At 35.5% G+C, this 15,182-nt stretch overlaps 2 protein-coding genes across 4 annotated transcripts; both read right to left on the reverse strand.

Annotated features, from left to right (window-relative positions):
* Window positions 1-987: 987 nt before the first annotated feature.
* On the reverse strand, window positions 988-4,025 carry LOC121255878 (pentatricopeptide repeat-containing protein At1g10270). The gene is made up of 3 exons (XM_041156422.1): window positions 3,424-4,025; window positions 1,557-2,957; window positions 988-1,526 (listed from the first exon to the last, which is right to left on the reverse strand). Exons 1-3 carry the CDS (start codon window positions 3,894-3,896, stop codon window positions 1,400-1,402), a joined length of 2,001 nt encoding a protein of 666 aa, XP_041012356.1. The 5' UTR covers window positions 3,897-4,025; the 3' UTR covers window positions 988-1,399.
* A 1,702-nt stretch (window positions 4,026-5,727) lies between these two features.
* LOC121255879 lies at window positions 5,728-14,041 on the reverse strand. 3 transcript variants are annotated; one of them, XM_041156424.1, is made up of 16 exons: window positions 13,901-14,038; window positions 13,682-13,796; window positions 12,265-12,384; window positions 11,156-11,212; window positions 10,910-11,011; window positions 10,005-10,088; window positions 9,800-9,918; window positions 9,578-9,679; window positions 8,841-8,957; window positions 7,361-7,426; window positions 7,182-7,248; window positions 6,980-7,033; window positions 6,818-6,907; window positions 6,472-6,528; window positions 6,351-6,389; window positions 5,777-6,240 (listed from the first exon to the last, which is right to left on the reverse strand). In XM_041156424.1, exons 1-16 carry the CDS (start codon window positions 13,951-13,953, stop codon window positions 6,121-6,123), a joined length of 1,362 nt encoding a protein of 453 aa, XP_041012358.1. In that variant the 5' UTR covers window positions 13,954-14,038; the 3' UTR covers window positions 5,777-6,120. The 3 variants fall into 3 exon arrangements, with proteins under 3 accessions (XP_041012359.1, XP_041012358.1, XP_041012360.1); XM_041156425.1 differs by lacking the exon at window positions 12,265-12,384 and having other exon boundaries at window positions 5,728-6,240; window positions 13,901-14,041; XM_041156426.1 differs by lacking the exons at window positions 13,682-13,796; window positions 13,901-14,038 and adding an exon at window positions 13,581-13,671.
* Window positions 14,042-15,182: the final 1,141 nt, after the last annotated feature.

The raw sequence follows: 15,182 nt of genomic DNA on the forward strand, positions 1-15,182 counted from the left end.
GTTGGTAGTAAACCCTCTCGTAAGACTTGTGTCTAGGTATCTGCACACCAAACGCTGACTCCAACCTACTGTTTACATAAACCAACGAGCATTGATCCAGGCAAAAACCTAAAAGACTCCAATGAAATAATCTAACATAATTCAATTCTGAATAAACTCCTAAATATTCCAAATTAAATCTGGATTCTTCTAAATAAACCAATGATCATAGGCTCCGATATTAGCTGCCAAGAACTGCCATGCAGATGAAGCAACACTTCAAGCCAGTTAATTTGAGAAACTCAAATCTAAAAAGATTATTATTTCAGATGTCTAAACATATGTGAAACCAATTACACACTATACACATACGTACACTTATCCATTGGTATAAGTTGCAACTATTTATTTCTTTTTCTTTTCTTTTTGATAAGTTGGCACGACTATTTATTTCTCATCATATAATTAAAGAACCATACTCAGAATGTAGCATAGCAATTTCTTAACCCCTAATTTTCTATTTTTCTTCACACCTTTGTGGTGGGCACGTGCACACAGGCATACTCAAGACCAAATAGATATTTTTTTTAGTGAGTCACAAACAAATAGATGCTAAGCACAAAAACTAAAAAAATTAAAAATCTTCATAATGGAAAACCAAAATGCAAGATCAAATGGTAATATATGAGTTGATGGTGGGCAGAAAAAGCACTTCGATATTACAATCAAATGCTTGGACTACATAGAGCATAAAAATTTAATACAAACCCCATACTTATGCAATACAAAAGGCAGCATATGAAGCACAAAAACCAACTCAATTGCTTCAAACAGCGAAAACACAAGCTGCATAATATACCAAAATCAATATCATAATGCAACCTAAATAAGGTGCAATCAATGAGATCTGCCCACTCTTCATGCTGATTCTTGCTCTAAAAAGTATCTCACATATGGCCTCCAAATTCAGCACATATTTTAACACGAGACATAATCATTGACACTATCTGAGAATAGAGCCATCTCTAATAAATATCTCAAGGTTCAAAGTACAAATAATTAGCCCGCCAGTTCAGCATAACATAGGGACTGAATACTCACAACAGGCCTTAATGTATAACAATACCAAAAACTCACATTATTATACTGAAGTGAAACTGACCACAGCAAACTTGTGATACAAAGAGACACTTAATGTATAACAATGATGTAGCTATCCTCCGTGTCCAATTCAAAATGAGAATGTCCAATTCAAAATGAGAACAAAAGAGAACCAGTATATCATTGACCTAATATCTAATAATCAGACTAATACCTGTTCTGCTGTTTGAGATATTGCCGATGGCGAGTGATGGGGCCCGGCCCCATTCATTTGAGGCCGCCCTGCTAGAGGTGGATGCATCCCTTCCATTTGAGTTGGTCAGGATGGTGGCTGATGTGGTTCAGTCATTGGAGGGGGCCCTGATGGTGGGTGCTGCAGTCCTGCCATATGAGAAGAACTAGAGGGAGAGTGCTGCTGCCATGCCACTTCAGTGGGTCCTGATGGACAGTGCTGTGTGTGTGTGGGTCTTGATGGAGAGTGCTGCTTCCATGCCATTTCCGAGGGTCCAGAAGTTGAGTTCTGAATGCTGTCCATTTGAGGGTATTCAGATGGTCGGTGCGGCAGTCTTGCCATTTGAGGGGGCCCCAATGGCGGGTGTGCAGGTCCTGCCGTTCGAGGAGGTGGTCTTGACGGTACATGTGCATATCCCCACCTATTGATACCTAACAATCTCTCAACCTCTTCGCCACGCCCAACTTTCCCAAATGCCTCAGTTACTGATTCCTGCAACGCAGGAGTAAGTCCAACACCATACCTCATCATCTCGCTCAGTAAATCCCAGCTCTTATCCAAAATACCTTCATTGCAAAGTCCCTCAATCACAACCTCATAGCAAGTAGGGTCGGGTTTGGGATCTTTTTCTCCCATTTTTGATAAAATCTGGGCGCAATCCACTACCTTCCCATTCTTGATCAATTCATCAAACACCCTGTTGCCAAAATTAGCAACTACCCTCAAACCAACATCCACCATTCTGTTAAACACCCTCAAAGCATCATCAATCCTGTCTGCTTTCAAAAATGCATCAATCAAAGTCCTATGAGTTGTGACATCTGGGGACAATGACTTTGAGGACAATTCTACAAACATCGTCTCCGCCTCCGATAACATCCCGTTCTCACAAAAGCGGGCAATTATATTATTATACCCCGCAACGTCCATTTGGAAAGGCTTTGAATTTGGTTTTGTACCCACCTTCTTAAATGTGGGAATTACCTCCTCAAACTTTCCAAGCTTAAAACATTCATTAACCATTATATTAAAGGTGTCAGAATTCACCGCTTGGAAATTTGGTGGTGTGTGATTATCCAGCATCGAATCGAAAAATCCCCAAGCCTCCATTTTCTTCCCATGCTTAAGCAACACCTCCAATAGGACATTACAAGTTGCAGGCACCATCTTAAACTGGCGATCAAGCAAGGACTTATACGACTCCATCGCCTCCTTCTCTTTCCCCTGATTGAAAAACCAATCCATAAATGTGGCAGTCACAACCCCATCATAAACCATGCATCGCTCCTTAAGCTCATCAAATAGCTCATTTGCCTTGTCTAGATTCCCCAACTCCAGAAACCCCTTAATCAAATTGTTATAAACCAATGAATCTGCACCGTGCCCCTTATTCAACATTTCCCTCAAAAGATCAACCGCCTCATTAATCCGCCCTACATCAATCAATCCTTTTGTTAAGTGCCGGTAGGTGACCGGCGATGGACTAAATGGAGCATTAGCAATAATATGCCGATAAACTTCCAATCCCACATCAACCCTGCCCTCATCGCAGTGGGTATTAATCAAATTATTGTAAGATACAACATTTGGAACAATATTGGATTGGTTGAAGAAGAAATGGAAGAGAGCAACAGCATCATTGTACCTGTATTAATCAAATAACCATAAGAACGAATAACTAACCAGTGTATCAAATCCAAATTCAGTAAAACAAAAACCTGGTGTCATGTTAAAACTGAAAATTATTAGAAACTCCAGAGTCTGGATGAGGTTCTATTCCGTCCCATCACAGCATAGCATGCCTCAACTAACTAATAATTTTTAATGACTAGGATGAAGTTCCATGTTTTCGTTATCTAAGAATACCTAATAATTATCTGTTAAAATAAAAATAAAAATAAAAAAGGAAAATACGGGTATTCTGTTCAAGATTAAAAAAGGTGAAAAAAATTAAGATTGTGAGGCCATATGCTGCACTGGCCAACATCGAAGTGGAAAACACAAAAAATAGGATCATTGTACTAAAATGTAATCAAACTATTCTAAAAAAAATATATTGTCATTAAGTTCAAAACTTTACGATCAGCACATACGCAGACATAGAGACATACCTCTTGGCCCGGTACATAGCGGCGATGATGGCGTTGCAGGTGAAGACGGTGGGGCGAGTGTTGGAGAAGACAGAGTGGCGGGCCACGGCGGAGGCGGCGTCGAGGTCTCCTGCCCTTATCAGGGACTGCACCCGGTTGTGGAGGTTCAGCCTTGGGCCCACCAGCGCCGATGTGGAGTCTGGAAGCCGTGGAGCGTTAGGGTCTCGCTGCGGAGGGGGTTGGCTGGGATCGCGACGGAGTGCGTGCAGCGGGGGCTCGATACGAAGCCGGCGCTTACGGCGGCGCCTCTCGGCCGCGGCTTCCTCGGCGGATGAGAAGGCGAAGCCGCGTGTCAATGCAGTTTGATATAGGCTGTTGTTATTAGGGTTTTGGTGGTGGAGGAAGAGGAGTGAGGTTAGGGTCTGTGAGGTGGGAGAAGAGGAGGTCGAGGGGCGGCGGAGAGAGCGGATGAGGAGGAGGCGAAAGAGTGACATGATCTCTCGGTGAGTTTGTGTGTCTGTTTGTCTGTGCCGAGAAAGAGAGATGGAATGGCTTCGATGGCTTAAACCCTAGTGGTTGGGCAAAGCTATTAACAAGGATGTTCCTGTGAAACGAGGATTTTCTTGGTTAGGGGAAAATGACGTGGTTTGTATGGTTATTTAGGCTTCATTGGGTTACCAAACTCATCTCAACTCATCTCAACTCATCATTATAATTTTTTCAAATCTCAATATAAAATATAATAAACAATTCAACTTTTTCAAATTTTAAAATAATAATAATATTAAAAAATAATATTCTAATAATATTTTATCATCATAACTCAACTCACTTCAACATCCACACACACCCTTAGACTGCGTTGGAACGTTGAGTTGAGTTAAACTTAATTGAGTTGAGTTGAACTTAACTGAGCTCTTTATAGATAATAATGAGTTGAGATGATAGAATGAATTATATAGGATCTATCTAAGATGAATTTAAATATATTTAGATGTTAAGATAAATTTAGATATATTTATAAAAAGTTAAAAAAGATTGTGAGTCTCACGTGTAAAGAAGTATTGAATTAAAAAAATTGTGAATCTTACGTGTAAAAATATTTTGAGTTAAAATTAATTTAATAATTTGATAATTGAATGTTTTGATGATAGACTTAATTTAAAATTAGACTGAACTAAATTGATCTTAATTAAGTCTAACAACCAAACTGATGTGAATCGAGGAATTATCTTTCCTAGAAAAGATTTATACATGTTCTAAATAGTCAAATTTTATACAAATTCTTGTTAAAAAAAAAAAGAAAAAAAAACCCCGCTTAAGAAAATTATAAAAAAACTATTATTTATTAGTGACTATTTTTTTTATAAAAGACTTATATGAGACTTGTCTAATATAAGCCTTTTATAAATAGACAAATTTTATACAAATTCTTGTAAAAAAAAAAAAACAGAAAGGAAAAAAAAAAAACCACCTAAGAAAATTATAAAAAAATTTATTCTTTATTAGTGATTCTTTTTTTTATAAAAGACTTATATGAGACTTGCTCAGGCAGGTTTGGGGCCTTAAATGAGATATAAAATTATAATCTTATTCAATTTCATCTCATCCCATCTTATTTCTAAATATTATTCTAATACAAAATTTTTAAACTAAACATTACAACTTTTTCAAACTTTCAAATAAAAAAAAAAAAACTCAACTTTTTCAAATTCTCAACAAAAATAATATTGTAAAACTATATTATTATAATATTTTAACTTTATAATATTTTTTATTCAATTTTTTCTTTCTCATTTCTAAAAATCTAAAAAATACTCAACTCAAATTATCTCACTACGATTCACAAACTATCTTACTATTATTTACAAAATTCTCATCTTATCTCACTCCTCAAACATCCTAGGCTCCTAGCATTACTCCTTCTTTCCTCCCTCAATGAAAAATTTGTGCTCTGTTTTGTTTTTAAAAATGATCTATTTGAGAGTTGAGTTTTGATATCATTTAATATTACAAAATATTTAATCTATAAAAAGCTATTTATATATATACATAAATACTATTTTTCATATAAAAAGCTATATAAATAAATAAATAAAAGAGGCTGCAATTTTGTAGATAATCCAAACAGAGCCTATTTTAGTACCAGAAGTGTCCATCCTCTTCCTCCAAACTTGGAATGTTAAGTTAACATTGGATTGGATTTGGGTTTAGTGTGTAGTAGACCGAATAGCGCGCGGGTGCGGGGAGAAGCAAAAGGGGCATCCGTATTTCATTCTACAGTTCGGAGAGAATCGATGTTCATTCCGTACATAAAAGACTCCATTTTTGCCCCAATAATTTACATCTTTTTTTTTTTTTTTTTTTCCTTCGAACACAAAATAAATATAATTTACAATTGTTATTTTGATATATCAACAATTATTGCAAAAATTCCATGCCAGATGGATCTTCCTTCCCTATCTCATTCTGCAAGAGGTGTATAAATGAATGATACAAGCAAAACTGGACAGCAGAAATGGGTAACTCCTGCTGGCCTGGCCATGTGAAACAGATGAATGAAACGCTTTTACTGACTCAAAGCTCGCTCCTTCCTTGTAAGCCCAAAATACTTGTCAATATATAGTCCGTATCCACATCTTTTGCAGAAAGAAGTAAGAATCACAGAATTGAATTTGTATGCAAGTTGATGTTGGTAACGTCTGTTTGATTACTAAATCAATTCCTGATTTGGTTCACCGGTTTTCCATATGGATCAACCCAACATTTGTCCTCCTTTGTTGCATTACTCCACCTTTCCTTAAATATTTTCATTTCAACGTAAGACTGCCACCTCACCTGCACCAAAATCATTTTTCCTCAGACTAAGTTTTTGGATAAGAATGGAGAATCTTATATGCTAACCAGACAAAACATCTCATTAACATAGGAATATTAACAGGACATACAAGAGATCTAGGATCAATGGTGTGGGAGTCAGATGATACCTACAAAACTCAAACAAGAACAATCACTAATACATCAACGAAGAATCTAGTATAAGGCAACTTTAGCTTTAGAAAAATGTACCCGTGTTTCTGAGCTCAAGTTCTCCATTGGAGGAGCAGCCACGGAATCATTGCCCAACTGCATCAATGAGCAGACAGTTAAAAGTGAGAGAAAACTCAATCATTCAACATTAATACCATTATATGTCCTTTTTTATAAGAACTAACACTGTATGTCCCTATCAGTACAACATCACGAGTATATGAAAGGATGCATGATTGTGAGTAAATTTATACACCTTGAGATGCAAGATCTGCAACAAATATGTTTGACCCAAACAAGAAGCTAGCAAGACAACTGTTTCAGCATAAGTTTAGATCAACTGAGTCCTAAAATGGAGCACTATGTAATTAAAATGATGACTTGCCTTGTAACCATTCGAGCCACCAAGTGTGGGAAGACCCAAATGAACTATGTATTCGGAATCAACAACACCAACATTTTTCGTTCGATCACCCTAAGAAAGAGTCCAAATATCAAAAAGATTCCAAAGAGCGTTGAAAAAGAGGCTCTAAGGCAGAATAGTTACCTGGGCACAATAGCCGAGCTCCTTATCGAGGCCCCATGCATGGATCAAGTCATTCTGAAAGAGGTAAAAAAAAAAAGGTTTCATTAAAGAACACATACCAGAAAGGAAGATACAATGCAATTTGCAAATATCCTTCCCATTATGCCATACAACGTTGTTAAGCAGCAGAAGATACCCCGTGAGCGGTTTGAGTATACTATACCTGTATCATATACCATGCACACCGCCAAGCTGCCCTTGAGAACACAGGTGCCATCATTTCCACCCAACTGCATAACAGATTATATTTGACACAATGAAGTAGTTCCTCAATGCTAGAATTTATGAGAATGAGAAAGTAATAAAGAACAGCCAAACGGCTATAGAGCCAGTATACTTTACCCTACGCAAGGAGGATTGGTGCTCTGGGCATCACATCTTCCACTGCCTCTAAACTTATAATACCTCCTGTTACAAAAATTTAAGTGAACATGGTTCAAAATCAACTATATTGCACACCTTCAACTCGAGATTTTAAAGAAATGGAAAAGTACACTTTGGACCCTCATACTACCAGGAGTTTTGCACTTTACATTCCAAACTACCAAAATTGACATATTGCAGCCCCCAACTGCCAAAAAATTACGTCTTGCACCCTTGTCTAATTCTGACCGTTAAGATGGATGAAAAGTAGATGATGTGACATAATCTTGATGGTCAAGTCTGAATGGAGTGTGCAAAATGTCCGCTTATTGTAGTTCAATGTGTCATTTTTTATAATTTGTGGTGCAAAGTGCAAAGTGTAGTTGGAGGGTGCAAAGTGTAGTTATCCCTTAAAGAAACTAATGACAATCTGAATGGTTTGATAATGACCACAGATTGGTAAGATAAGCCCTGTGCTAAAAAATAAACCATTAGGCAAATGATAAAAAAAAGATTATTCCATTAAAAAACTGCAAATCTTCATATGAGAATGCTCAAATAAAATTAAATAGAAGCACCCCAAAACACAAAGCCATTGCCAATAATCTGCAGCCTCAATAATTCCATGCTCCTTGGTCCTCCATGTGGGACATAAGCTAAGCTGAAAATACATTTGCACTTCTGACAGAGAGATCTCTTTCAAAATGGCAAGTTCATTTTGAAAGTTACCAACTTGTAATTGTGAAGGATGGTCTAAACCAAGGAGGATAGAATTTCATTATGAATGATTTTGGAGAAAAAATAGCACACAAAAGCAGAACTGAAAAAAAATTTCATCTTTTGAAGTTGCCTTAAAAAATGACAAAACCCAAAAAAGTAAAAACTGGAAATCCTTAACCAAGCTATGCTAGAGCAGAACTCGGCATACTCCTAGTCTCTACACTAAGAATATAGCCAGAAGGCATAACCTCAACTATTTCAAATCTTAGCTCTTGAGAAAATTTAAGTTCTCATATATTTATAACTTTCAAGAACCCCTATAAAAAAAACAACTTTCAAGAACCAGAGCTATAGCAAAGAGACCCATAACTCATTCGATATGGTAGTCACATCCCATCCATTCTCCAAACATCGGTTTCAAAGTTCTAGTCAGACAGAAGAAAATTCTATTGACCATTCATAAACATTTGGTCGAGTAACTTTTGCCTACAAGATCTCTAAGGTTTGCCACACAAATTTTCCCCCTTTTGCAAGGTAACTAATAGACTAATGGGTGCAGCCATTAAGAGTATGAGCCCTTAATAATTTATGGTTGCAGTTAGAATAATTATAGCATGGATCTATTCATGGTTGCAGTTAGAATAATTATAGTATGGATCTATTCATGCATTACCCTATTTTTTTTTTTTTTTTGGTGAGTGAAGCACCCCACTTGTTCTGTAAAATATTTTACACTGACCTGTGCACCCTTGATTTATGTCTACGTACAGTAATTGGATGATGCAACTCTGACTTTACAGGATCAAGTGCTGGCTGCGATATCTCAAGACCCTCCTCTTGAACAATAGATAAATATCTGCAAGAGATTCAGTATATTCAAGATTTAAAGTCTAAAATCAGACCTCTATGAAAAGAGGAAAAGATAGAATAAAATTATTCTAAGTTGTTGATATTTCCAAGGTATAAAGCTGGAATTATGTCTCCTATTATCATCTGCTGGACTTGATTTGTTTCTCGATACAGTATGGTAATCTCTGATCTCCACAGAAGCACATAATATGGCATAAGTACTAAAATTCTCTAATAATAAATAGAAGAAGTGAGGTTGATGCATGTGATAGAAAAAAGGATTGGTCTAATAGAATGAGATATAAAGGTCATTATTCCAATGACCGGTAGTAATGGTCATTGGTTCCGCTTTTTTTTTTTTTTTTTTTCCCTGATAAGTAATGAATAATTTAATTTAACTTATCAAAAAAGTAATGAATAATTTATTGATGAGAACAATAGGCATAGCCGACATACTATAAGAGAGCACAAGATTTCTAAGGATCTTATCACTTGCCTATCACTTCAAACATTGAAATAATATTTTAATCAAAGCATTAATGCAACAAAGGCTGCTTGAACAGTTTGATGGCAATCACAATAGAATGGGAAGATCATTCCATAAAAGTAACCACAATCCATACTCACCGTTTTGGGTCAAAATTCTCAACCCCAAGGTCCTCATCCCAAAGAAATAGATAATCATATTCAGCAACTATATCTGGATGCAAGAAACGCTTGGCAAACCACCTATGTCATCACATGGTATAGTTGTATCAGAAGATTAACCTTTATGCATATAGACTTGGACACGAACAACTCACATTACAATATATAGGCAAAAAATAATCTCGGAAGAATCAGCATTACCACTTTGTCTGATTCTTTGCAGACACATGCATGGCACGATCACTCCATTCTAAATCTTTCCATTCATCCACAACACCATCATAATGAAAAAGCATCACAATGAAATTACTCGAGGGAAACTGCAATGACAGAATGAACATATGTCACACACAGATATGAGGGGATGATTCTGGAAGGACAACAAAATGACAGGAGCAACCATCACCTTTTTCACAATTTCATTCACCAAGTCTTTTTGCTTGATTCCAACGGCAATGGCTAACAAGTTAATAGAAGGCTTTGCATTGTTCTGGCACATATGTATTGCAAGAAGATCAATGGGTTAGTGCAACAAAGTGTATGTATGTCTCTTAACCAAGAAAATGTGCAGGCTGTTTTATTCTCATCAGAAACTTTAGGCACCATTCCTGTAGAAGCAAACGCATCCACAGGGCATCTATTTGTCAATAGGTTTGGAGCTGCCAAAATGACAAAATTATTCAAGCAACTTTTGCTGTATACCCAGTACAGAGATTCTGCGGGTATCATCTGGCTATCATCACCAGATAATAATAAGAAATCTACGTAGCATTGATTATTTAATGCCAGCAAATGGTTATCTTTCCCTTGACATGCAACAAAAAAATGACAATAAATTATGATGTCCCTTGGTGATGTTTTCGTCATGGGCCTAAGTAAGCCGACATTTCATGAGCATAACTTAAGTTTATCCTGATTAATTCACTGAAATAAGGTTCAACAGACGCAATAGTTAGAACAGGTCAACAGACCTAAACCAGAAACCAAAATTTTTTTTTTTTTAATCGAATAGGACTATGCATAAGTCATTAGACATTGCATACAACATCTCAATTATCACTGCAGGTTTCAAACATTCTCAATTATCCTAGGAACTTGATGCAACTCAAGGGAGAGAATCAATTCTGCCAGTGACGCACAATTTGTCCAGAACCACATATAAAGGAAAAGCTGGGATAATGCATTACCAATTTGTAAACCAAACACCAATTATCATGCAATTCAAAACTACCAAATTGTTGAGAAATATAAAAAAAATCAGATAAATATGGCCGACCAACCAGTGAGAATCTGAGCAGTGGTTTCACTTACGTTTTCTGGAGTAGAACCCCATAATGGTCGCATCTCCAAGTTAGATGTTTTGACAACAATTCCTTCAGGTAATGCATCACTCCCTGAAGGCCCACAACGATTCTAAAGTATTGGGGTAGAAAAAGTGGGAAAACATAAATCAGAAAACTTCTTGGTGCCATTATAGAAAGGGATTTATAAAAAAAAAAAAAATATATATATATATATACATGTATCCATATATAAGTATGTAAAGACAAGACAAACCTTGCACGCCTTAGATTTATTCTGCATAGCAGGAATCACTCCCCATCTGGTTAATCTCTGCACGAGTGGTTTCAGGAAGTATTATGATGTATGTTAATCAGTAAACTTTAATCAGTCATGCAAATATTTTCAATTCATACATGCAAATTCAAAGTCAGAGACCCCAGATTTCATTTTACTCAATATTTGATTCATCCATCAGTAATTGCATCAGACACATCCAACAAAATTTCAACTTTTCAAGACATAGACAGCAAACAATATGATGATTTCTTTGTTATGCAATCACTTTAAATGAAAACATTGAATCAGGATTAGAAGAACTCATTTTTTCTTTAAAAAAAACACCTCCAATTATTTAATCAATAACAACTTGTGTCATCCTAGGCGATATTTGCCAATCAATAATAGCCATACATGACAAAAAGGGATAAGCCATGAGAGATTAAGGGATCAGAATAGGACGAAAGGGATTGTGGGAATTTCAGAAAGAAAATTTACTTCATCTAACAATTGTTCAAAGACAAATTGTATCTAGGTTAACGGTGTTAATCCTACCAAAGGGACATTTTTTCTATGAGTAATCCTTGACAGGATCTTTTAACTTGAGATCTACAGATATTGGAGGCATGAAAACATTAACATCAATTAATCTCATTTGTAATAAGAAATTAAGCAGCTAATTGATCATATCTAGTGAAGCCACTTTAATTCTAGTTTAGAACATAAAAATTAATTCTCTCTAGGTGAATGAGTATTGCAAGGCATCATAACAAGTGTAAAGAATGATTGCATCCATGCTGGTTCTTGTCAAAATTCCCGATAACTTTCTGGTTGCAAATTCTGGCTTATAGGCTAATCTATGTGAGTTCATTCTTCATTAAGGTTTAAACATTATTTGAAAAAAGTGTCCAAATTAAAGAACATGATGTTTTCTGACCAAAATTAATATCAACACCAAATGCTTTCCTTTAGAAACACGTGAAGATCAACTTGAACAACCAAAGGAATATCCTTTGTAATGAACGAGATCCTCAGTAACCCTCAAAACAAAAATATATAAGACCAAGTAAAATTTTAAAAGGAGCTATTCAGTTAAAAATGCATACTTCTTTGTATTCCTTTGCAACAAGGGCATTACCAACGAAGTAAGCACCACAAATCAAAGATGCTGTAATTAAGAAACTGCAGAGGCACGACCTATTCTTTAGATCTGACAGTACAGAAGCCTGGTAAAAAACAAAAATAAAAAGTGTTATAGCATTAAAAGTGAAGAGTCACATTCTCTGCATAATGAGCTCATCAAAGTATGTTGAGTGATCACATAGTGAAAATCCCGGAGAAAAGAAAAATTAATAAAACTGGTTGTAAGCATCATAAGCATTCTCCCAAACTTTCACTCGTAGAACAAGGCTAATGTCATGGTTGAAGAGAATTACATAAATGCACAATGCTTCCTCAATTTTGCTTTATTTATACATTAGAATATGATCTTTGAGTGTCAGAAATTAGAGCAGTACCCACGTCTGCCTCTTTAAGTATATACTAACAGTCTTGTCCCCATGACACTGTGTTGGCATCCCATCTTTTGTTAGCTCATTAGTTTATGATTTTTATCACATAGTTAATCAAGATTTGAAATGCGCACCTTTAACATGTTTCAAATTTACAATCAGACATATTAGAGAAAATTCTCTGAAGGAGAATTACCAGAAACATTAGACAAAATTACCGATTATTCTGGTTGGAAATCTTTTATTCCTGTAAAAATTGCATATGGCATAAACAATATAAACAATCCTACATTTGGTTTGGGTTCAAAGTTGACGAATTCCAGCAGATATTAACATCAGAATCGATCTTTGAGACCCACAAGAACAAGAATATATAAATGGAACCGAAAAAAATGGAAATAGAGAAAGAGAGTTAAACTCAACATATGATTTAAGAGAGTTAAACTCAGCAGATGATTTAAGAAATTCAAAACAACCATATTTAAAGGGAAAAAAAAAAAAAGCAAAAAGCAAACTAAAAGCAAGACAGCGAGAGGGGTTGAAAATAGGAAATAAGCAAAGATAGAGGTTTTAACACTCTGTTGAAATTATACATGAGAACTTTTCCCTTTTTTCTCTTTTTCTCAAGTTTTTCCTGGAACCGAACACGGGATAAAGATGCAACGTCATTGCCTTCCTGTACCCGAACCAAACAATGACAAGAAATTGTAGAGCTGAACACAAATTCAACCAAAAACTCATTTCCAAACACACTCCTCTATATAGTACTCATTTTTCTCAGTAACTCTAAACAGGACGCAGAAAGCATAGAAGCTCAAAACTAAAAAAAAAAAAGAATCATGATTCATCAAATTTCCAAGAAAGCACATCGATTTTTTGATACGGCCAAAATTTAAAAACCAAGTTCAAACCTCCCCTCCCCAGCTGAAGGTACAAGCACAAAGAGCCACGAATTTGAATACATAATCATGAAAAATATACTCGTACACAGAGAGAGAGAGAGAGAGATTACGGAATTGAAAGGCTTCATTTCCTTTTTGGTGTTTTGCTTTCCAGAGAAACCCAAAGCATGCGCAGAAAGTATAAGAGAGAGGGAAAGAGGTTTTGAGATGATTACAAAAGGAAGTCTGAAAGAAAAGAAAGGAATGGAGGAGAGAATAAAATAAAAGTCATGGTAAACGGAGCATGCAAAGGAAGTTTTTTCTCCTGTAAAGTAAAAAAGAAACGGTACCGTATCAAAGGGGAAGTTGAAAGAGAGAGTTGAACCAAGTTTCCTAAACGCATCCAAAAACCACCAACCAATTAACGGCAGAGCAACATCATGTCATCATGAGAGAGAGGGAGGGAGGGAGAGAGAGAGAGAGAGAGAGAGAGTTTAAGTAGGCATAAGATTTTAATGTGTGTTGTTTATAATTGGAGTACGAGATTTCAGTTCTGAGGAATTAAGAAAGATAATAATAAAAGTTGTAATTCTATTCTACAGATAAACATCCGTTTCGCATGTTACATTGGATTCACTCGTCAGTCAAATGGACAGTGTGAGTGTGTGTGTGTGTGTAATTTAGACTGTTACCGTACAATACTTTAGTTTGTTACAGAACAGAACTGAACAGAACTGGAAAGTGGATTAGCATAGAGCCAAGAAGAGAGGAGCGAGTTTTAGACGGCAACAGCGCACGCTTTATCATATTATTCATCTCATCTCGTGTGTTTGTTTTTATTATGTGATAAATAATTTAGGGTGTTGATATGGATAGATATTAGATAGTATTATTTAGATGATCAATGAATAGATTTTGAATCTTTCCAAACACATCCATACACACGCATACGCCGTATTTCGATACACAGAAGACTTTGAATTTTGAGTGTAAAAACAAAAAACAAATAAATAAATAAATAAAGAGTAGGTCATAAAATCCAGGTGGGAAGGCAGCCAGGGGTTGGTCGAGTTGTCAATGATTGACTACAGTACCCACCCTCGTAATTCCGATTTAGTAGTATTTTACATTTTAAAAAAAGCAATGATACTCATCATTTTATAATAATGTAATATTAAATAATTAAAAATTATTTATTATATTTTATTTATAAACTTATTATCTAATATTACATCTTAAAATGATGAAAAAATAATAATAAAAAAATTATAATGAATAGATTTTTAAAATAATAAATTATATATAAAAAAGACACGCACGCTTTATACAGGGTCGGCCGCCCCAAACATTAAAATAATAAATTATATATAATATTATCTGTTTGCTTGTGTAGTTTTAGTTGGTAATGACTGGGAGTGGGAGGGTCCAATTCAATCAAAATGCCTCCCACCCTATTAAATTGAATTAGAAAAATATTTGAATGATCTTATTCATTCTGATGCGATATGATTACTGAAACAGACGTGCTAATCCTTATCCATCGATTACTTGTGAAGACTATACTTACAGTTTTATTTTTTATTTTTTAAATAATAATAATTAATTAATTAATTAATTAATTTACTTGCCAAT

Source organism: Juglans microcarpa x Juglans regia, chromosome 3D (genome assembly GCF_004785595.1).
Source record: "Juglans microcarpa x Juglans regia isolate MS1-56 chromosome 3D, Jm3101_v1.0, whole genome shotgun sequence".
Lineage (NCBI taxonomy): Eukaryota > Viridiplantae > Streptophyta > Magnoliopsida > Fagales > Juglandaceae > Juglans > Juglans microcarpa x Juglans regia.